At 36.2% G+C, this 22,723-nt stretch overlaps 3 protein-coding genes across 6 annotated transcripts; 2 read left to right on the top strand and 1 right to left on the bottom strand.

The window, feature by feature from the left end:
• Nucleotides 1-370: 370 nt before the first annotated feature.
• LOC130727910 (sulfoquinovosyl transferase SQD2-like) lies at nucleotides 371-8,195 on the top strand. Its single transcript, XM_057579200.1, has 11 exons — nucleotides 371-838; nucleotides 1,966-2,032; nucleotides 3,850-3,920; nucleotides 4,857-4,974; nucleotides 5,079-5,152; nucleotides 5,297-5,352; nucleotides 5,429-5,512; nucleotides 5,653-5,740; nucleotides 5,828-5,905; nucleotides 6,192-6,248; nucleotides 7,253-8,195. The coding sequence occupies exons 1-11, from the start codon at nucleotides 384-386 to the stop codon at nucleotides 7,740-7,742; spliced, it is 1,638 nt and encodes a 545-aa protein (XP_057435183.1). The 5' UTR covers nucleotides 371-383; the 3' UTR covers nucleotides 7,743-8,195.
• Nucleotides 8,196-12,724: 4,529 nt separating this feature from the next.
• On the bottom strand, nucleotides 12,725-15,624 carry LOC130727903 (transcription factor DIVARICATA-like). Of its 2 annotated transcripts, XM_057579190.1 has the most exons (3): nucleotides 14,468-15,624; nucleotides 13,084-13,603; nucleotides 12,725-12,866 (listed from the first exon to the last, which is right to left on the bottom strand). In XM_057579190.1, exons 1-2 carry the CDS (start codon nucleotides 14,905-14,907, stop codon nucleotides 13,123-13,125), a joined length of 921 nt encoding a protein of 306 aa, XP_057435173.1. In that variant the 5' UTR covers nucleotides 14,908-15,624; the 3' UTR covers nucleotides 12,725-12,866; nucleotides 13,084-13,122. The 2 variants fall into 2 exon arrangements, with proteins under 2 accessions (XP_057435173.1, XP_057435172.1); XM_057579189.1 differs by having other exon boundaries at nucleotides 12,725-13,603.
• Nucleotides 15,625-16,989: 1,365 nt separating this feature from the next.
• On the top strand, nucleotides 16,990-22,069 carry LOC130727907 (sister chromatid cohesion protein PDS5 homolog A-like). 3 transcript variants are annotated; one of them, XM_057579196.1, is made up of 7 exons: nucleotides 16,990-17,699; nucleotides 19,389-19,465; nucleotides 19,824-19,973; nucleotides 20,074-20,127; nucleotides 20,279-20,413; nucleotides 20,541-20,658; nucleotides 20,878-22,069. In XM_057579196.1, exons 1-5 carry the CDS (start codon nucleotides 17,690-17,692, stop codon nucleotides 20,345-20,347), a joined length of 360 nt encoding a protein of 119 aa, XP_057435179.1. In that variant the 5' UTR covers nucleotides 16,990-17,689; the 3' UTR covers nucleotides 20,348-20,413; nucleotides 20,541-20,658; nucleotides 20,878-22,069. The 3 variants fall into 3 exon arrangements, 2 of the variants coding, with proteins under 2 accessions (XP_057435179.1, XP_057435178.1); XM_057579195.1 differs by having other exon boundaries at nucleotides 20,541-22,069; XR_009015463.1 differs by lacking the exon at nucleotides 19,389-19,465 and having other exon boundaries at nucleotides 17,003-17,699; nucleotides 20,541-22,069.
• The last annotated feature ends 654 nt before the right edge of the window (nucleotides 22,070-22,723 follow it).

Here is a 22,723-nt window from a genome sequence, read left to right as displayed (position 1 = left end):
TCATAGAACGCGACGACAATATATCTGTCTTATAATTATTTTATCTTCCATCTCATTTCCATATTTTTTTTCTTATCTCAATTAAATTTTGTGTCACATCACATCATATCACACATTCGTGTCTTTTATATATTTTTTTTTGTACATCAGAAAGATAAATTGCATATTGATTCTTGCACCTTCCTCCTAACTAATATATTCTCTAACTCTTACCACTTGAGCTATTATCCGGGAACACTTTTCTATTTTTATTTATCCAAGTGTAAGTTAAAAAAGTCTCAAGAAACCCTTTTCCAAATTATAATTAGGAAGATATTGAGAGGAAGTAAAACAAAAATGATATATACACCCCTCAAGCGAAACACAGCCTGTAGCTTGTTTGTATGGCAAATGAATTTGTCGGATTCACTCTCTCTCTTATTCCAAATTCCAAAGGTTGTTATCCCTTATTTTTATTATGTAACATGTTGAGCATCATGAACACTATCCCTATAAACCCACCTTCTTGTTCTGCATACCCTCCTAACTCTGCTAGATTTCAACATTTTCGATCGTTCGGAGCAAAACCCATTATTCTTTCTTGCAGAGGAGCACGATTGTGCTCTTTTCCGGGGTCAAAAACTGTCAAGGGTAGAAAAAGATTGGTGCTTCATGTCACAAACGCGGCCATGGCAGAGGTTCACTCTCAATCTCATCATGAAGAGGAAGAGAAGGAAGAGGTTCCTTCTTCTTCTTCTTCTTCTTCTTCTTCTTCTTCTTCTGCTTTTCTTGACTCAAGTACTGAGAACAATTCAAGGCCTCGTCGAATTGCTCTATTTGTTGAACCCTCTCCTTTTGCGTGAGTCCCTTTTGTTTTGCTTCTTGATTTACTCTTCTTTGTGCATAGTATTGAACGCCAAGAAGTCAATACTAAAGCCAAACCAACTAGGCAATTCAATTTCTGCTTTGTTTTAGTATCAATTTCCACAGTAATTGAACTACCTTGTTGGTTTGATTTTAGTGGTAACTTATTTCATTAAATGACTGAGTTAGATTGTATTTTTATGTCAAAGGTCATAGGCCATTATTTATCTTCTTTATTAACCTTTGGTTCATCTGATGTTATATTTGCTTTGCATGGTGTCCATAAAATACACTTTCTATGATTAGATGCTGAAATAATAGAGAAACAATTTTTTATCTTTTTTCGATTGTTAACACTTTCAATTCAAACTGATGATAAACTGATATGATACAGCAAGTACCCAAGTATTTGACACATTTTTAAAATAAGTCTAATCATTGTTGACAACTTGACATCATAAAATACAGATGAGTTAGTGTACAATTTGGCCCTTCACAGTAGCAATGTGTGTTGATTTGGTCCTTGAAAGTGTCAATATACATCCATCCCTGAATGTGTCAATTTCTTTACAGATCCATGTTTTCGTCGTCACAAATTCATACATACATTAACTATAGTTAAATGTGTTATGAAATAGCTAATGCAAGATATTAACCACATATGTGCATAATGATAAGTGCCATATGTCACCTACTTGACGAAAGGATGGGTTTGTAAAAGGATAAATGGATTCCTGAAGAAGTTGACAAATAGAGGGACTAATTTCAATGTAGTAATTTTAATGGCGGTTTGTTGGAATCAAGATTTTCTAGATCAGATGATTGAGCTGACTTTCTGTTCGATTGTTATCCCTTCTATTAGTATAATCTCACTATCAGAAACATTGCGTCTTAGTTATTGAACGATGCTGTGTTTCAAACTTGTAGATATTTTGTATCATAGCTTATGAATATGTAACTATGCATTGGTCCTAGAAATCGCATCTAACATGTTTTCTAGTTTCTGCTGTGATAAAGTCCAAATGGGGTTGAACTACACATGTGTAATGTTAGCAGTATTAAAAATAAAAGGTATGTGTCTTCATTTTTAACAGAACATTGGAAGTGATATCTATTTTGCAGATATGTCTCAGGATACAAAAATCGGTTTCAGAATTTTATTAAATGCCTTCGTGAAATGGGAGACGAGGTAATTTTTTATTTTTTTCTACTTCTTTTGTTTCAAGGTATGCACATTTTTATTTTCATTTATATTTGGTACTGCTTTTGTACTGTATATCCAATAACTCAGGAAATCTTGAATAGATAGCTTCTGTGTTACATATATTGTTCCAAATCAATACTTATACTGTATTTTAGTTTCTTTGACATTGCATACAGATAAGATAAAGAAGATAGGGAATAGATAGATATTATTAACATAGAGGAGATGAAGAATCTCTACTGAATATTGTACAAGGAAGCAGGAGTTCAAGAGCCTGTTCTCTCCACTAATTCTGGAATTCAAGAGCCAGTTCTCTCCCAACCAAATTCTAGAATTTCTGAATGTCTAAACTAACAGCCACAACTCCTATTTAATAACCAGAAATTTAATAACCACAATTCCTATTTATTTAATAACCATAAATTTAATAACCACCCCAGACAATTTTGATAGAACATAACTAACATAAACTAATGTAACTAACCCAACAGTTTCTGATCCGCTAACTGCTCTTAACTGCCTATAGCAATTTGCGCCTCCAGTGCTTCAGCCTATCTTGGCTGTGTGGCTGTCCTATGGGGGTTTCTCCGTATCAATACCCCCCCCCCCAAGAAGAATCACCTTGTTCTCAAGGTGGGTGAACCTACCACATTGCCTGATTTTTCTTCTCAATCATCAAAACTTTTTTAACCATGACTGACAAGGTTTGTGGTTCGTAAAGTTTGATTTCAGTACCATTGGCTTCCTTCAATCCATTCACAAAGATGTCCATTAAATGTGCCTCACCAATGCCCTTCAACATGCCAGCAAATTTGTCAAATTGCTTCACAAATTCTTCCGCTGACCCTTCTTGTTTCAGTGCTAACAAAGCAGCAAAGGGGTTGAGAGTGTTTGAAGATAGAAACCTTTCTAGGATTGCTAGTTTAAAATTTTCCCAGCCAGTATGTGGATTGCCTGCTTCCCACCATTGGAACCAAGACAAAGCTTTGCCATCCAATGCCACCGTGACTGCTTGCAATTTCTCTTCGCCGAGAATTCTTCATATTCGGAAGAATCTCTCTAGTTTGTTGACCCAACTATAAGCATCAGAATCCCCGTCAAAGAAATGAATCTCCAACTTTATCCATCGTTCAAAGTTGCTATCATTTGCAGTTTCCTCTTCATGCCTAGTGCGCCTGGATGGACCTTCTTCTTCACGACGCATAATAGTCTCCATCATAGCCTCTAAGCGCTGAAATCGTTGTTTGGATTGTTGACGATCAATTTGCATCATCTCCAGAATTTTCTCCATTGGATCTTCTCTTGTATCAGTTCTACTCTTGCCCATGACGGAATCGTAAAATACAACAGCACCTGGATGGTGCTCTGATACCCAAATGATCAGATAAAGAAGAATGGAATAGATAGATATTATTAATACAGTGGACATGAAGAATCTCTACCAAATATTGGACGAGGAAGCAGGAGTTCAAGAGCCTGTTCTCTCCACTAATTCTGGAATTCGAGAGCCAGTTCCCTCCCAACCAAATTCTATAATTTCTGAATATCTAAAGTCTAAACTAACAGCCACAACTCCTATTTAATAACCACCCCGAGGCAGTTTTGATAGAACATAGCTAACATATAAACTGATGTAACTAACTAATAATAGCTAACCCTACAGTTTCTAACCCACTAACTGCTCTAAATAGCCTATAGCAGTTTGCGCCTCCACTGCTTGAGCCTATCCAGGCTGTGCAGCTGTCCTATGGGGGTTTCTCCCTATCACATGCTAACTACTTGTGTTTATTTGTGACTTATAGGTGATGGTTGTGACAACACATAAAGGAGTGCCCCAGGAGTTTTATGGAGCCAAATTAATCGGATCTTGGAGGTTGTTTCAAACCTGCTCTGTTTTACTTGCTAAGCTCATATCTCATTTTCTTCTCTTAGCTCTACTTGTGATTCTAAATTATTGTTTTGAAATGACAGTTATTGTCTTTTAATCACAACGAGCTTAATTCTTGCTTCTTAACTGTATACAGAGAAAAGACTAAGAGAGAGAGAGAGAGAGGGAACAGAGAGAGAGAGAGAGAGAAATATATTGTAATGGGATACACTACTAGGTGCAGCCTCCCTCATATATATAATATTAGGTTAAGAGTAAAGTACAAGGTGTACTACAAAGTACGAATTTAAAGTACATATGGGCACGACCTATAGATTTTACGTCTAACCCTAACTCTTAATACAACCCTTATCGCTAACATTAATTGCATTCATTGTGCATACATTTCTCAACTTTTGTTCCTGTACCTCATTCTGCCAGTATATGTTGTTCCAATTATTTTTTAATTTGACTGGTACGTAATTATGGCATTCGTATTTTCATCATTTTGATATCATTAAGAATGTGCCAAATTAGATCTTCTCTTTAAAGGCACGATTACTGCATGAAGAAATATGATGAAATTTGTGTGTAAAATGGCGAGTGCCTGATCGAATTGATTGGGTCATGAAGGAACAAGGTTCAAGTCTACTGGTCTATTATGAATATGATACCTCAGCTGCATACATCACTGCACTTCCTCTTGGCTCCTATCATTAATGAAAAACGGCTTAGTCTTACCTTGACATTCTGTTGAATTCTCAAAACTTTCACAGCAGAGGCTTTATTATAAATAGTTAATATAATAATTACAAGAACCACAAACATCCTAAATTCCTAATTACTGTAATTGCATGATTTAGTTAGCCTACTTTCCATCAACTATCACTACAATCCTTTATACTAAACTTAATTTACACCAAAAACAAATTTTGAATGCAGCTTTCCTTGCCCTTTGTATCAGAAAGTACCCCTCTCCTTGGCACTTAGTCCAAGAATAATTTCAGAGGTAGCTCGGTTTAAGCCAGACATAATACATGCATCATCTCCAGGCATTATGGTGGGTATAGAATCTTCTATCTCTTCGTCTATTACCTATTAAGGATAATGTAAGTGTAAGAACTTACTTGTCACCTGACATATCTGATGCTTGCTTAATTTCAGGTTTTTGGTGCTCTTATCATTGCAAAACTTCTGTGTGTTCCTATTGTCATGTCGTATCATACTCACGTCCCCGTGTAAGTTGTACTGAGATTTCAGTTTTTCTTAATATATTTACCAGATTAGATTGTTTGGCTCTTCTGCTTACGATTATTCTGATTAGATGCTATGACGTCGGATCTGCTCTACATTACTTTTGGCTGATCTAATTTTGCCTCCAGATACATTCCAAGATATACATTTAGTTGGCTGGTGAAACCCATGTGGTTGATCATAAGTATGTATGCTTTCTTGGTTTTTCCAATTTGGACTCAAATGTTTTTTAACATAATATAAACTTTTGTTTCATACAGAATTTCTTCATAGAGCAGCTGATCTGACTCTGGTGCCATCTGTTGCAATTGGGAGGGATCTTCAAGCAGCTAAAGTAACAGCAGGTGTAGATAAAAGCTCCATATCTAGTCTTTTAGTTGTGCTTAATTTATAACAGCATCCAAATAGAATATATGCATTTCTTACTGTGCCTTTGTCAATGTAGTAAAATTTTGGCTGACTTCTATCTCCTGTTGATATCCAGCTAACAAAATCCGTCTCTGGAGCAAGGGTGTTGATTCTGAAAGTTTCCATCCTCGATACCGCTCACATGAAATGCGATTAAGACTAAGGTTTGGACCTGTTGTCATATTTCATTGGTAAAAGTTTTGATAATAATAGGATTTCACCTTATTCTTAAACACTTGTTTATCATACAGCAATGGTGAACCCGAGAAACCCTTGATAGTTCATGTTGGACGGCTTGGAGTTGAGAAGAGTTTAGATTTTCTCAAAAGGTAACTTCATACGAAAATTTCCTAACTTTTAGTCGTAATTGTACTCAAGATTTCGCAGTCAATCTTAAAATCCTTGATACAAACTGCAAATAGCACAAAAAATTGCTTGTTGGTTATTGGTGTGCTGAAACTGAAAGATTGGTAAAACCTTTCGAGATATGCTTTCAAGCAATTCACTCTAGCTTTCTTTGATGCTTCTTACTCTACCATACAATTTATCTTGCATTAGAATTTGAATACTTGTAGCCGCCTTTGTCTTCTGAACCGCATGATCTGGAACTGGCAGGGTCATGGATAGGCTTCCTGAAGCGCGAATTGCTTTCGTTGGAGATGGACCCTACAGGTGACGTACTCTGACATGTCTGTATTATTTCTGTTCAAGATCCAAATGCGGAAATTTAATGAGTGGATAGTCACTTCGGTTCCTGAAGATATATGGTTAATCATTTTCACTCCCCTATTAGGAAATGCGAAATGATTAATAGTACGAAGACGAAATGTGCGATTGTTATGTGGCATCATAATATCCTGTTTTTCTGTTTTTAACCACTATTTTGAATCCTTCTCTCTCCAAAATCTTTCTCCTGATTGGTTATTTCTCATTTCGTTAGTTTCGTTTTAAATTTTTTTCATACCATATAGCATTGCTCTTAGGAAATAGGCAAAATGGTCGCTGAAAAATAAAATAAGATTAACCTTTTTAATCTCTCAAGGTTTACATTATCATGATTTTCATCTTTCAAGGTCTTAATTGATCATTTTTCATCTTTCAGGGACTATTTTGTCAATTTTATCTTTCAAGGGCTAATTTGACTGACCCCATATCATTTAAGGGTCAAAGTGACTATTCACTCAAATTTAACTATCCCTCTCCCTGCTAAAAAAATCAGGTTCTTTCATTCCACATGTCATGGTTTTCTGTTTTGAAAATGTTGGTAGACTACCAAGAGATGTAGAGTGTTGACACCCAGAGTGAGAAAGGATGAAAAGAGAGAAGTAATGCTTGTAATATATGATGTAATGTGATAAGAAGTGAGAGATAGAGAGAAAATTGGGTGTTTGAGAGGTAAAGTAATGTTAGTGGTCTATGTATCATAATTGTTTCTGTTTATATACAATTCTCCTTCCTCTCTACATAAATAAGCATGTTAAATACCAAAACTTCAGCAACTTATACCAATAGTATGAAGAATATGTGAGAAGAAAGAGAATAACAGAAAGCATTGGGAAAGAAAAATGTAGAAGGGAGGTAAATTAAAAGTTTCTTTTGCAAATGGCATTCTTCCAAAAGTTAAAAATTACTCTTTGAACGCATGAGTCTTATTCCTTTTAGTAATATGATACCAGGGAGGAGCTGGAGAAAATGTTTGAAGGCATGCCTGCAGTATTCACTGGAATGTTAGGAGGGGAAGAACTCTCTCAAGCATATGCCAGTGGAGATGTATTTGTCATGCCTTCAGAGTCAGAGACACTTGGATTTGTTGTTTTGGAGGCCATGTCTTCAGGGCTAGCCGTTGTGGCAGCGCGTGCCGGAGGCATTCCAGACATAATTCCGGCTGATCAAGAGGGCAAAACTGGTTATCTTTATCATCCTGGAGATCTCGAAGACTTCTTGAGTAAATTGAAACCCCTTTTGCTCAGCCAAGAGCTGAGACAAACTATGGGAAAAGCTGCTCGTGACGAGATGGAGAAGTTTGATTGGAAGGCAGCCACCCGAAAAGTTCGCAATGAACAATACAATGCCGCCATTTGGTTCTGGCGCAAGAGAAGGGCTCAACTGTCAAGACCCTTACAATGGCTGGGTAAACGTTTTTCCACATCACCCCAAGTCAATTAAATGTCTGGTTGGTTGAGTGTGATGCATTCTTTTTCTGAATAGAATGAAACATACAATATGGTGAGTTGCATCATCATGTGCAGCATACTCCTTAACGAATCTTCCTTTTAAAATTATGGTGTTCACTGTTAAGGACAGTGTCACAAGCTACATGGTGCTGCAAAGTGCTAACGGATTGATAGCAAATGCAAAGATTGGCCCAGGTTATTGAATGCTACTTGCCCTGGGCCAAGTTACTCCAAATTAGGACAAATTGCTGTCAAATTACTTGGGGATTTTGGGGTTTAAAGGTAAAGGTTTTTTTATTTTTTTATTTTTTTTATTACCACAATCTGAATTGAAGAGTTTGTACCAAATCATAAACCCAGGTGGCTTAGTTTAGTCGATTTTGCCTGAAGCCACTTTGATTTTGCTCATGTAAGGGGTGTAGCTTAATCTAAAGGCTTAATTGCAGTTTTGGTCCCTGATCTAACATGATTGTGCAAAAGTGATCCCACATGTTTAAAACGAGCGGTCAATGTCCCTAATGTTTGTACCGTGAGCAATTTAAGTCATTCCGTCCACTTCTGTTAGTTGACTAACGGAATTGCTGACGTGTGCTTCATTAATTGACATGTCATGTTGTGTCACCCTGCCACATAGATAAATAATTAAAATATTATTATGAATTCAAATTTTCCCAACCTCTTCTTCATCCCAGCAAATCATAACTGTCTTTAAATCTTCATCTTCATCTTCATCATCATCATACTCATTCATCTTGATCTTTAGAAAAAGAAAAAAACAGAAACACTAATAAATTCAAACACACCCATAATTTATGCAACTTATCCAATATCCACCATGAGTATCATTCATTCTCCATGGCTTTCCAATCATACAGGGGGCTTTTACATTAAAATGGCGAAATGTTAAAGATAAGAAGCCGATGATCTAAAACAGACAAGAGGCTGGCTACGATTTGCTTCAATATATGTTAGGAATTATTACAATAAAGAAACCAAAAACCCATATACGCCCAGTATACAAACAAAGGGGAAAATCCAGAAACCCATACACACTCAGAAAGTACCAGAATCCATGTCCTTGGCAATACCCCCCATCGCTCCAAACCTCTCGAAAAATCAATTGAGTTCCCAGAAACCTGTTCGTTCAGACTCAGAAACTTATTCGTTCATCGTTTAAAACCAGAAACCGGTTAAGAAACACAATAGCACAACCTGCAAAGTAAATCACCAACATTCACGCATAACACATAAAATTTGTACTTCCAGAAACCCAGATTGAGAGATTGAGACCACAAAATCCTTCACCCAACTCCCTCTCCTTCCAGAAATCAAACACAAATCCAGAAAATTAATTTTACCCACCGAACCTTCACATCGCTCCTCCATATCCTCGCCCTAGCCATCATCTTCCTCCTCTCACACCCACGCAAACGGATCTGGGACTCCATTATTCTCCCATAGATCTATGACTCCATCACTCGATCTGTTGTTGTTGTTGATATTGCTGCCGTTGCTGGGGTTGGGTTCTTGCCTCTCGCCCAAAATGGTTTCATTATAGGGATTGGTGAGAGAGGGGACAAAGGTGGGTGCGTCTAGTTAAGTGGTGGTGGCGTGGTGTGGTTGGGGTTTGGGGTGGGGGTCTTGGGGGTTGAGGTCTAGTTCCAGTTATGAGAAGAAAAATATAACAGTTCTTTCAAAGGTGCAAGAGCCGTTTGGTTTTGATTTTAGATTAAGTTTCCTTTTGTGCCTTTGAAGAAGGTGAAAAATGGAGGTTGAAGATGATTTTCTGGTTAAAGAAGATGGAATATGAAGGTTAAAGATGAAATTTTTAATTTGGGAAAAAATATTTTAATAATTATTTATCTATGTGGCAGGGGGACACAACATGGCCATGTCAATTAATGAAGGACACGTCAGCAATTCCGTTAGTCAACTAACATAAGTGGACGGAAGGACTTAAATCGCTCACGGCACAAACGTTAGGGACATTGACCGCTCGTTTTAAATATGTGGGATCACTTTTGCACAATCATGTTAGATCAGGGACCAAAACTGCAATTAAGCCTAATCTAAAAGTATATTGAAATGATGACAAAATGAATCTATTAGCAATGGAAAATACCTTGTGAGTTGTGACTTGTCTCATCAACGCAGCCAACGAGACTAGGGGACATGTTTAAGTTTTCATTTTTCCCTTGAATCTATGTTCTTTTACTACCCAAATTGAAAAATCACTTTCACCATGCGTAGGCTGCAGGCAGCACAACCTGGGCAATAAACATCAGTAAGAATACCACGCGTCCCTTAAGGATAACTCAAGTAGTAAAACTTATGAGACATGAGTTGGGGACATGAAGGTCCAGAGATTGATCCCTAGAGGGGAAATTTTGCTGATAAATAAAAAGTAAAAATATCACACATTTGGATACATTGTGCAAACTGCAAAGTCAGTTTTGATCATGATATTATTCTTTTTTGGCTGAAATGTATATCAACTTGGAATGGTTTACTATTTGATGATCTGTACCATTTGATGATCTGCAGATTGCAGGTTTATTAATTTATAATTATAATCGTTGCAGAGTATCATTTTGGGTCAGTTCGGGTGTGTTCGATTAACGAAACCATGGACCCAATACTGGGACCAATTGAACGTTTTCCGTTAAAATCCAAGTCAACCTGTTAATCCGAACTAACCTGACTTTTTGTGATTGGATCAGTTCTGGTTGGTCGAACTAGCCCAATTTGTCTACACCCTGCCTCAAGCATGATAAATAAGAAGCCAACACCTCATTTGTGAAACAAAAAGAAAAGAAAAGAAAAAAATCATTTCATATAAGAAGTTCAAGGTTCACTATATACATAAAAGCATGAATCTAGCCGATTAATATTGGCGGAATCTAGCATAGACCAGGTAAAATAGTGGTCCATCCATGGACCTTTGCTAAAGTATAAAAATGTCCTCCCTTCTATATATTCCTGATATCACCCTCTCCGTAAGAGAATGGAATATGGTTCTCTGAGTAATGAGGGTAACTGGTGATTAATGCAAGGAAAAAATCGTCAAGCTAAATCAACCCAAGTAAATATGGGTTAATATCACCACAGTCTTAGGTTGCCTAACATGTGTTATGAGCTGGAATTTCTTAAGACACGTGTCAAAATATGATTGAATCACCAAGTTAAGGTCATTTTACCTCATATTTAGTTGAGGTGATTTAAAAAATTCCAATTAAAAAAAGTTATGGCTTAGTAAGCAAAGAAAACATAGAAACAATGATGAGGTATGATAGTCTCACAACTTCTCTCTCTTACAAATCATTTTCACCTTGTTTTTCTTTTTATCTTTCTCTTGCATTTTATCAAATCACTTATCATATCACTCATTTCACTTTATTTCATTCTTAAATTTCAAGAGGTGGAGAGGTGTGTACCAAACATTTTCCAACAATGACACTTGCGCACTACACATTATAGGTAAAATAAACGTAGATCGACATACAGTCACGAAGAAAAGAATGAGAAAAAAAGTGCTTCGATTCTTCAAGTTAGAACAAAGTGAAAAGTGCACAGCATACAGCATGAGATGCTCAATTTGTGGCCCTCAGTTTCACATATAGTCAAGATTCCACTTCAAACTCGGTTTGGACCTAACTACTAATTTAATTTAAATTACTATAACCTGAATGCTTGTTCCTCCATAATTGATTCTGAAACCAGAAGAATCTTACGGGGAGAATTTACCTAAATAGCTCGTGCATTTTATAATTGATTCTAATGATAAAGATGTTGATCCAGACATGCTATTAATCTATTAAAATTAAGAGCATCTCCAATAGTGTCCTTATTTTGGAATCTTAAAATAAGATTCGGATCTTATTAGATCTCACCATTGGAGCTAGCTTACATGACATGAAATCTTAGCTTTTGCTAAGATCCGTGTCTTAGCTCAGGTACTCTCAAATGTGGGATCTTAAATAAAATAATATTTTTTCTCTCTCCTTCAATATAAGAATCAAAGTGAAAAATAGGAAGGGAAATAAATAATATAAACATATTGGGTACCGTGGGTCCAGTCAAAAATAAAATAAGATCTCAATCACTAGAGTGAAATGTGCATATGGACCTTATGAGTGTCTTAAATCTTATGTGACAGCCTGAACCCACAAAAAGTGAGTTAAGTCCCAAAATAAGATCTTACTATTGGAGATGCTCTAAGACAAGTACACTTCAGCAAACTCTAACAAATTGAACTCAAAGGAAACTAATTACTTTCATATGTCACTTTGAAGAAATGCCTTGTGACTCAGCAACCCCAGACCAAGCATAAGATGACATGGACTAGTGTCCAAATCAACTGCTTCCACTTGCCCAAAAAAGCACGTTAGTGAGTGATTCTTTACTTTGATCATTCCACGCATTAAAATTCTTCTTCATTGTCAATACTCTCCATGTCGGCTCAATATTACCAATTGTCGGCTAACTGAACATATATATAATCAAAAGTAACTCGTGGACTTAACTATGACAGCACACATAACAATAAACTATTAATCTTGGACTTTCATCTAGGATCTTAATGTCCACCAGATGATAGAACTAATGGTTTCAAGCAATAATGTGCATTTTTTCACATTAAAAAACCACAGTGAAATCAAAATCATGGTGAACAGAAGCAATTTCTCAAGGCGATTAGAAGCATTATCTCTTAACTTTTACTTGTGTCCACCATGATTTTGGTTTTACCATGGTTTTTGAACGCGGTTCCAAAGATGCACTATGTTTCAATCAAAATGGTTCATGTTAATTCACATTTCTTTTTAGTACATGAGGACCAAAATCATTTACCAATTCCTAATCATATTTGAAAAAGGCTTTCTGGTCTAATCATACAGAGGATGAAACATAAAAACACACCAATGTAGGCTAACAAAAGTAACCCCAAAAAATACATATTTTCTGCAAATTACACCATTGGTACATCAAAACAATTGATGCCTTTATTTTATTAAATTCCACAAGTGAACTTGCAACTGCAAAAGTTGAGAGACAATTCTCTCACTCCAGCTTATATCGAGGAAGATGCACATCAGATGCATGCTTACAAATCTGCAATCTAATTACAATCAGATTATCAAACATGTAATCAGAAAATCATATTACACATGCCCCAAATCAGCTTCTATTTAACAGACTAGTCCAATAATTTTGACATAACAAAAAGAGATGAACTAGTATCTTCATAAATTCTAACTGAAGCCCTCCTAACATATTCACATAATTCATCTATAAAGCAACCCAGCATCACTGAAAAAGGTCTAAAATTTTAGTACCTTCAAAACTCTAAACCTTGCATCATCACCTATGTAGTTTCATTGATGTTGCATCCATGGCATTTGCAAAACAGTATCGTAAGGTATAAACTGGCACCCCTGGAGAGTGCCTCTGAGTAAATCGTGCTCCTGTGGTTTAGATTCATGTGATGAAATGTCGCGCGATGGTGTCATGAACATGTTTCCCTTTGCTGAATGGAAAACGATCGGCGTGCCCTCGTCTGGTAAATTCCAGTCATATTCCTGTTTAACCATGGTAGACGGATTCTGATTCTGCTGTGGATTTGAAAACTTCACTGAGAGATCTGGAGAAGACGGAGGGGATTTTGTTTCGGGGAGATTGACCACTGTGATATCATGGATACTGGATCTTCTCTTATCCTTTCCTCCTGTAAGCTGCCTGATGAAATACTTCTGAGCATGACTCGCAACCTGAGTGGGTGTTCTTGTGGTCACAAAATTCCTAGAGATGTTTCTCCAATCCCCTTTACCATACTTCTTCAGACCCAGCAGAAATAGCCTGTGGCGGTTTCACAAGCAAAGAATCCATTATTAAAGCTGGAACTAGGTGATAGAAAATGGGGCAGTCGCCCCAAGACAATAAATTCCCTTAATAGAATAGAATTCAAATGTTGTATTTGCCCCCAAAAAACATTATACTATCTCTTTCAATTAGTTACGGTAAATTGTGCTCCCTTATTAATTTTTTTTTTCTTATTCCGCCCCTGAGCTATAGAGCTAAAACACTAGGCTTGAAACAAATATCAAATGCAAGTAACCAACAAGAAAAACATATGTCAAGGAAAAACAGACATTAAATTAAGCAGAACCTGGTTTTAAACATTCAACCAACTACACAAATCAACAATTCAAAGCTGGAAAGAGAAAATCTACAAAGAAACATCTAAAATACTAAGATTTTTAACATCCTAGCTAACTAATGATTATCCCATAAATTTTGTCATTGATAAAAAAAGGGACCACTACCGAAGGAACGGTACATATACAGCTACAACAAAAGTTTATCTCACTAAGTGAAGTCAATTAGATGGATCGATCACCCGACGTCATTGTGCTCAATCAAAACCCAAATTTTATGAGATTATTAACCGTGTTGTTGCCTTAAACAATATATTGTCCAGGAAAAACATGAGCACAGCCTGATTTTAAACATCCAACCAACTACGTAAATCAACAATCCAAAGCTGAAAAGTTAAAACCTATAAAGAAACATCCTAATTGCAAAGCTTTTAACATCCCAACTAACTAATGATTCTTCCTCCATTATTTGAATCACCCAGAAACTTGATCATTGATCCAAAAAGGGACCACTGTGGAAAAAACAATATCAATGAAAAAGGAAATATGATATGCAATTAATTACCTGTGTTCCTCTTCAGTCCATGGCACTCCTTTTTTCCTTTCCTGTTCAGATGGCCGAGTACATGATGCACCCCTTTTCCCACCAACACTATAAAATTGCTTGAACCCATCATCAATATCATAGCCCTGATGATTGTTAGCCCACTCCAATGTGAAAGAATCAGCACCATACCCAGGAACTGGGACCAAACCTGCTTCAATGACACACACATCCTCTTCAAGTTCCTTGTACTGTTTGATCACATCACCCACAGTTTTCCCTGGAATCATCGATGCCACCCTCAACCATCGATCCGGGGTGTCCTTATCGAAATAAGCCAAAGCATTCTCAAACAGCTTGTTCTCTTGTGGAGTCCATTTGGCTCCTTTACTTTCCTGGAACAACCAATTGGAATTGTGGAGATAGGAGGCTGGAGAGAGAACTTCAACTCCCCTATTCATTGTTCTTGATAAGAATTCAAAACACACCAAGCATGTGAACAAATATTACAAAATTAACTCTCTCCCCCTCTCTCTGTCAAAGATAAGTTCAACGAAAGAGAGAGAGAGAGACAAGACACAGAAGAAATGCAGAGGAGTGGAGCTTCTTATGCCCAAAGAAGCATATAATCAAACACTTGGAAGGAATCTGCTACCCATTTCAGGTATCCACAAAACTCTGGAATCTAGATAAGGGTTCCTTTCCAAAACCCAAGGAAAATTCCAAAATTTAACATATGATATGCAAAGTATGAATCTTTATAAACTATTAAGATCTAGGAGGAGAAGAAATAATAATTAGTAACGCATCAAACAAAAGGGTAATAGAAAAGATAAAAAACACCAAAATTTACAAAATATGCAGAGGTTTCAGCCAACCCCTGAACGTGAAAAAATTGAAAGGTGCTACTAGTATCTTGACAGAACAAAGATGAGTGAAGTGGGGAATTGATAAAAGCAAAAAGCCATCAACTATAAGAACAATTTGAAGTAAAAGTGGTGGGGTGAAAGGAGCAGTGCAGTGTAAAGGAGTAGAAGGAAGGAGTGAACAGAAATGTGTAAGCAGTTTGTAGTGATTGAAAGACAGCGATCTATGGAACCAGAAGAACAGGGAGAGAGAGAATGAAAGTGAGAGAGGTCAAAGGGGCTCAGTTGTGATTGGTGCAGGTGATGTTTGTGGGAGCAGTAATGTTACTTACACACCTCTCTTTTGTGGGAGCTGAGCTTAGACTAAACAAAGGGATTATGTGGAGAGCTAGATTTTACACCCCACTCATTAGAAATGTCAGTCCATTTTCGGAAACATAGTTTTTGAAATATTTCGGAAATAAGGTTTCCGAAGTATTTTTTCACTCAAAAGTAGGGTGTTACATGTATTTTGCACTACAAATCATGAATTAATTTCGGAATATAAGATTCCGAAATAATTCGGAACCCGAAATTCCAAAAATTAGGGGTGTGAAATCTAAGGGTTGGAGTGTCAAATCCAGCTCTCGATTATGTGTGTTTTTGGGCTGAGCTTAATTTAATTAGTTTCTTAAAAAAAAACTTGTTTCCAAATACACCAACTGAATAAGGTTATTTTGGATTTTCGTTGGGTGAATGTGCGCATTCACACAACTCAATAAGACCACCTACAATGGTGGTGTTGAGTGGGGAGTTTAGTGTTGAATAGGTAGTTTAATGGTGTTGAGGGGGTAGTTGAGTTTGAGGAGAGAGGAGAGAGATGTTGAGAAAACTCAACATGTTGAGAGGGGAGCGGCCTGGCCACAGAACCACGGCCCGACAGGGCGCGTGGGAGTGGGTCTTGGCGGAGAGAGAAAGGTGAGTGAGAATCTGCTTCTGACACGTGGCGATTCCTGATTGGGTCGCTGAATTTTTATCATCTTAATCTTTTGAACTCAATTATTTCATTGAAAAAAAAAATTTCGTAAAAAATTTTTATACCAAAATTCATGATTTTTTTTCCTCTATAAATAGAGACTTGGTTTGTTAGATTTGGACACAGAAAAAAATCTAAGTTTTTCACCATCTTATTATCTTTCTCACCATCTCATTATCTTTCTATTAGTCTTTGTTTTGAAATGGATCACAACAATATATTATTTTCTATATTTAAAAAAAATACAATTGTTAAATGTTTATTGTTTTAATTTAATTTAAATCGATAATTGTAATTTTATGTAATCATAAAAACAAAAATATAAAATTAAATAAAAATATGAAATAAAAAAGTGGTGGGGTAGGGTGAGTGGTGGGGTAGGGTGTTGAATGAAAAACTATTGGAGTGGGTAAAAGTTGAATGAGTGTTGAATTGGAGAGAGAAGATGATGTGGAGTGTTGGGAACAGAAAAAGTGGTGTTGAGTGTTGAAGACCATTGTATATGGTCTAAGGGGATTCTGTTGGGTGAATGTGCATTGGAAATCGTGATCTCGAATTCTAATGTTTTAAATAGACTTCTAAACTAAAAACCAAAGAGACACTTACTTGTTCATCCTCTTTTTCACATTCATCGATAACACATAAAACAAAAGCTATGAGTCACTCATTCACTTCTTCATCACCTCTCAATTGTTAGGTTAAGAGAGATCTCACTATAAGGTGAAGGAGTGCTTCAATGATGAAAAACGAGAAAGTAACTTCTGAAGATCAGCACGTGGAACGGTAAAGGCAAGTGACTAAGTAAAGAGAAAGAGACTCTAAAGAGAAATCAACAAAGGTGTACAAAATCAAGAAATTATCTCAATCGCTAATCATCATTTCTTGGCATATTCCACACATGGATGGTCTGAAGAAGAATCTATCTCAATCATCAAAGAAAACAATGTATATTGATCCATTGTCCATACGGATTTCATCGTCTGACCATAACACTTGTCAAATGTCTTATTATAAAATTCACAACATAAATCCATTTCAAAAGCATCGTTTGAAGTTTGAAGTAACTAGCCTCCTCTCTCTGTCACCCGTTTCGTTCGTGTGTTTTCTCGGATCTCGTTACAGTAGAGGAGCGATTCACCGCCGCATTCCGGCGTCCGTCGAGAGAGCCCGGAGCTAGAATCATTTCTTTGGTTTCCGATAGATACTCCTTCTCGATCTCACATGAACATGAACATGAACCTTCTCTATCTGGTTCAGTCGCAGTCATGCTCTTCTGGCCAATAATCGTTGATCGGAGAAACCTCCACGGCAACGGCAACGGTGGAAGGAGGCACGAGTCGCGTGACCAACAGCAGCGGAACCATGATTTCGAGTAAGTAGTATTCTTCTCAATTCTCATATAATAATTTTCTAGGGTTATTTCTAATTTAGAAATCAGATTGATCAATTGTTCTTGTTCTTGCTCAATGTATCCGATTGATGAACTCTTTTCCCTCTTTTCCAATTTGCAATCCTTACTCTCTTTGTCTAGAAACTGATATCAGGATATGGTGAATTTGATTTCATGTTACTCAATTCCATCCTAGTTTACTTTTATGTATTTTTTGATATTTACACAAACTTAAAAAGAAGACACATAAACTAGCCTCATTCCTCATGTGATGTTATCATGTTAACATATGTATATAGGAAGTCAGAGCCTAATTACAACACCTAGAAAGGCCTAAGACCCATACATGTTTCAGGAGCCTAGTTAGCTGGGAAATAACTACTGGAAAGTGGAACCCTGATCCATGTATCTGTTACCCAGTACTGATCAAAGAGGACATTGAGTATATCTTCATGTTCACAAGTATTCAATAAAGATAAGCAACTTATATCTTAAAATAAAGGTCTGGCCTATTTTTGGAAATATTTTCATGATTATAGTGAGATGTCAAGGGTTTATAGACCTTCCCATGAGATGCTCCTACATAGGGCATGAAGAATGGTGTCACTTGTCAGATCAGTTCAGGTACTTACTTTTATGATGTAACGAGTTAGGCATGCTCATTAGAAGTTACATGCACTAAGCTCATACATGTGGGGTGGGCTTTGTTCGGTTGGCCACTGTTTGGTGTGTTTGGAATATCAGAAACAGGTTGATCTTTAAGGGGAAGGATCTGGACGTATCAATTACCATGGACTCGATTCAGTACAAGTCTTGGATTTGGTTAAAATCAAAGGTGAAAGGGTTCATTTTTTCTTTGTTCCAATGGTCTTCAAACCCAATAGTGTGTCTGTAATCTCTGTAATCTGGTTTTTTGGACCTAGCACATTTCCTGGTGATGTAATTTGTTGCTGCCCTGCACCTCTTAATTGGCTGGTGCGCTCTAATTCAATTTCTGCACTCTGTCTTCAGTCTGTTAGTTGCTGAATTTTGGGTGTGGGCTGAGGATTTTTGCCCTGTATCTCCTAATTGGCTGGTGCGATCTATTTCAATTTCTTCACTCTGTCTTCAGTCTGTGCCTGCTGTCTTAAAGCCATCTTGCTGTGTCACTTGTTTCTCAATTGACTTTTAGTACCAATGGTACAGTAGGCAGTTGCTGAGACCTGTTTTTTGCTGGATCTGAAGGTGGTGGATTGCTTTTGTTGTTTTGTGGATAATGGTCTTGGTTGTTGGATGATTATGGTATGTCTATGTTAGATATGAAAAAATCAGTAAGTCATCTCTCTTAGCACAACCACGATTTGTGTGCTGTGTGGATCTGTAGTAGGTGGTTTAGCAAGCATTTAAAATTCAATGTAATATTCTTAGTGTTTTCATTGGCCTATCAAAAAAAATAATATTCTTAGTGTTTTCTTTGGAAGGGGTGGAGGGATGGTTAGAATTATGTATAAGGTTCCTATCTGTAGCAGTGTAGCAGCCTAGCTTATGCCTGCTATGTCTTTCTTTTCTTCTCTCTTTGTTAATCTCTCTTACTTGTAAAGGTTTGAAGTACCCCTCGTACCCCTTTCAATACATTCTTTTGCTTACCAAAAAAAAAACCTAAGCTCATACATCTGAACTTTAATGTTTAAGGGTGGTGGTATGCTGTGCATGCTCTAGCTGCAATAACAAAGGATGATGGCCTCAAGTCTCTCTCTGTTCTTTACAAGGTCTTGTATAATTTATTCATTTATTATAGGGGATAGTTATACTGACCTCCACTAAGATTAGCACTAGTTACACTCTTGTTTGAAAGATTATACTTACCTCCCTTGTTATTTCTAAGGGGACTTATTTATGGTTCTTAGGTATAAGTTGGGAGGTATATGTAATTTCTAAGAAAAATAAAATAAAGGGCAGGGACGTGTAAGAAGATGGTACATATAAAGTAATGGTGATAGGTGTATTTTTCCAAACAAGAAAGGTGTAAATGTAATTAGCGCTTACCTCTAGTGAAGTGTGATTTTCTCAGTATTATAATAATATTCTACAATGTTTTTTATCTGATTATTCTCATCTTATATGCAGAGGCTTGTAGATATGCTTGAGGAGAAAACACATCTACCTGCAGTATTGCAGTCTCTGGGGTGTATAGCACAGACTGCAATGCCTTTATTTGAAACTAGAGAGAGTGAAATTGAAGAATTTATTATAAACAAGATTCTGAAAAGTGATAGTGTAAGCCTTTTAAACTCCTTAGAATGGAATGCTGCTCCTTTAGTAGATAAGCATGGAAGACATTAATTTCCATTTATATATGGTTGTTTCATGGTTTTAGAAAGCGGATCATACAGCATCATGGGATGATAGAAGTGATCTTTGCGTGTTGAAGGTTGGTAGGAATATAGTCTTTTCTATTTTTCCACACTTTGGATAGTCTCTGTATTCTATAATTTGATACATTGGATAATGCTTGTAATTTAGCTACTTCCTGATAGTTTATTTTTCTCTTTGTCTCTCTTCTTTTTCTTTCTTTGCTGCAGATATATGGCATCAAAACTAGTGAAAAGCTACTTGCCAATCAAAGATGCTCTTGTTCGTCCTGGTATTGATGGTCTTCTGGATATCCTGCGAAACATGCTATCATATGGTGAAATATCAAAGGACCTAAAGTCAAGGTATATCAGCTTCACAAAGCTATATTCTTTTAATTAGTTTATGTGATAGTTGTCACTGTTTCACTATATCATTTCAAATTGGGTTTATGGGTTTAAATACTGTGTATTCATTTATAACCTCTTGCAGCTCAGTTGATAAGGCCCACTTGAGGCTTACTTCTGCAATGGCAATTCTTCGTTTGTCAAGGCTCTGGGATCATAAGATACCTGCTGATATTTTCCACTTAACTTTAAGGACATCAGAGGTAGGTTCCTCCCTCCGTTTACTTTATATCTTTAGCATTTATGATTTGTTTACCACATTGAAAAGTCAAGAAACTAGAGTCAAGTTTCATGATTTTGGGATTTCCTATAATAGAAAATGCAATTAAATAAGACTAATTCAAGGAATATAATCTGTTTCAAAGTATTTCCTTAAGAAACTAGCACAGTTTTTTCAACTCCCCCTTCATGCTGGTGAATAGGTGATGCATTCTCCATTCCCAGCTTGAGTATAATATTATGAAACGCTGGATTACACAATCCTATATTGAGTATGTCGCAAAACTGACCTTGGGTAGACAGACACACAGGGTATAAAATTAAATAGGAACATCTAATTTTTCTTTCTTATTTTCACCTTTTCCATTTGTATTGCTGCATGTCCTTTTTTGTATTACAATTTTTCCAGTGTCCTTTTTCTTTTATAGATTGTATTTAGGAACAAAACCTTGTAATATTAGATCATTTGTCTTAGGTTGAGTTGTAATTTTTCTTTTTCTCTCTTGATAGACTTTGGACTTTCTTTTTTGGATCCTTTGGTTGATCTATGTTGTTTGATTTCTTTGTTTGTGTGGGTGAGTTGAGAAATTGTACACTATTATAAATAAGATCCTTTAGAGTGATCCTCCAAGAATACTTGCTTTGGTTGCTTTATAGTTATTTTCTCGCCTAGTATATCTTCATGATGGTCGATGCTATTAGTGTCTTTGTCTTATTATTTAAACTGACATTTGTATTGCTGTATGTTTTAGTTCTTTGTATTACAATTTTTCCAATGTCCTTTTTCTTTTAAAGATTGTATTTAGGAACAAAACCTTGTAATTTTAGATCATTTGTCTTAGGTTTTGAGTTGTAATTTTTCTTTTTCTCTCTTGATAGACTTTGGACTTTATTTTTTGGATCCTTTGGTTGATCTTTATTGTTTGATTTCTTTGTTTGTGTGGGTGAGTTGAGACATTGTACACTATTATAAATAAGATCCTTTAGAGGGATCCTCCAAGAATACTTGCTTTGGTTGCTTTGTAGTTATTTTCTCGCCTAGTATATCTTCATGATAGTCGATGCTATTAGTGTCTTTGTCTTATTATTTAAACTGACATTTGTATTGATGTATGTTTTAGTTCTTTGTATTACAATTTTTCCAATGTCCTTTTTCTTTTATAGATTGTATTTAGGAACAAAACCTTGTAATTTTAGATCATTTGTCTTAGGTTTTGAGTTGTAATTTTTCTTTTTCTCTCTTGATAGACTTTGGACTTTATTTTTTGGATTCTTTGGTTGATCTTTATTGTTTGTTTTCTTTGTTTGGGTGGGTGAGTTGAGACATTGTACACTATTATAAATAAGATCATTTAGAGTGATCCTTCAGGCATTCTTGCTTTGGATGCTTTATAACTATTTTCTTACCTAGTATATCTTCATGATGACCAATGCTATTAGTGCACTTTTCTTATTATTTAAACTGATGTATGATTTTTTTATGCTATTAGTGCACTTGGCTTATTATTTTTATCCGACTAAACAGAGATCAAACTTATGTGTATCCACCTTTTTTTGTCTAATTTTTCTTTATTATTTTCACCTTTTTCACCTATTAGGATTTTTCGAATGTTCTTTTTCTTTTATAGATTGTACTTAGGACCAAAGTAATTTTTAGATCATTTGTTTTAGGTTTTGAATTGTAATAGTTCTTTTCCTCTCGTTAAGCGTTTGGACTTTTTTTTTGGATCCTTTGGTTGATCCTTATTTGTTTGTGTGGGTGAGTAGAGACATTGGACACTATTAGAAATAGGATCCTTTGAAGTGATCCTTTAGGGTGCTTGCCTTCATTACTTTATACCTACTTTCTCGCCTAGTATATTTTCATGACGGCCGACGTTATGAGTGATTTTGTCTTATTATTTAAACAAATATATATATATGACTCATTTTTTTTACAGTTGCTCATATATGACTCTGAATGCCATTGTCTTATTATTTTGATCCGACTAAAGAGGGATCAAACTTGATGTATATCCCCTTATCTTCTTGTTTTCTTTTAGTTGTAAT

Source organism: Lotus japonicus, chromosome 1 (assembly GCF_012489685.1).
Source record: "Lotus japonicus ecotype B-129 chromosome 1, LjGifu_v1.2".
Lineage (NCBI taxonomy): Eukaryota > Viridiplantae > Streptophyta > Magnoliopsida > Fabales > Fabaceae > Lotus > Lotus japonicus.
This window is presented reverse-complemented; position numbering and strand designations above follow the sequence as displayed.

Coding starts and splice junctions, on each gene's coding strand:
- LOC130727903 (XM_057579189.1), bottom strand. CDS start 14,907: ATGAATAGGGGAGTTGAAGTTCTCTCTCCAGCCTCCTATCTCCACAAT. Junction 13,604..14,467: donor TGGACTGAAGAGGAACACAG/GTAATTAATTGC, acceptor AAACCGCCACAG/GCTATTTCTGCTGGGTCTGA.
- LOC130727907 (XM_057579196.1), top strand. Junction 19,466..19,823: donor CTCTCTCTGTTCTTTACAAG/GTCTTGTATAAT, acceptor TCTTATATGCAG/AGGCTTGTAGATATGCTTGA. Junction 19,974..20,073: donor AGATTCTGAAAAGTGATAGT/GTAAGCCTTTTA, acceptor TCATGGTTTTAG/AAAGCGGATCATACAGCATC.
- LOC130727910 (XM_057579200.1), top strand. CDS start 384: ATGGCAAATGAATTTGTCGGATTCACTCTCTCTCTTATTCCAAATTCC. Junction 839..1,965: donor GTTGAACCCTCTCCTTTTGC/GTGAGTCCCTTT, acceptor TCTATTTTGCAG/ATATGTCTCAGGATACAAAA. Junction 5,513..5,652: donor AGCAGCTAAAGTAACAGCAG/GTGTAGATAAAA, acceptor GTTGATATCCAG/CTAACAAAATCCGTCTCTGG.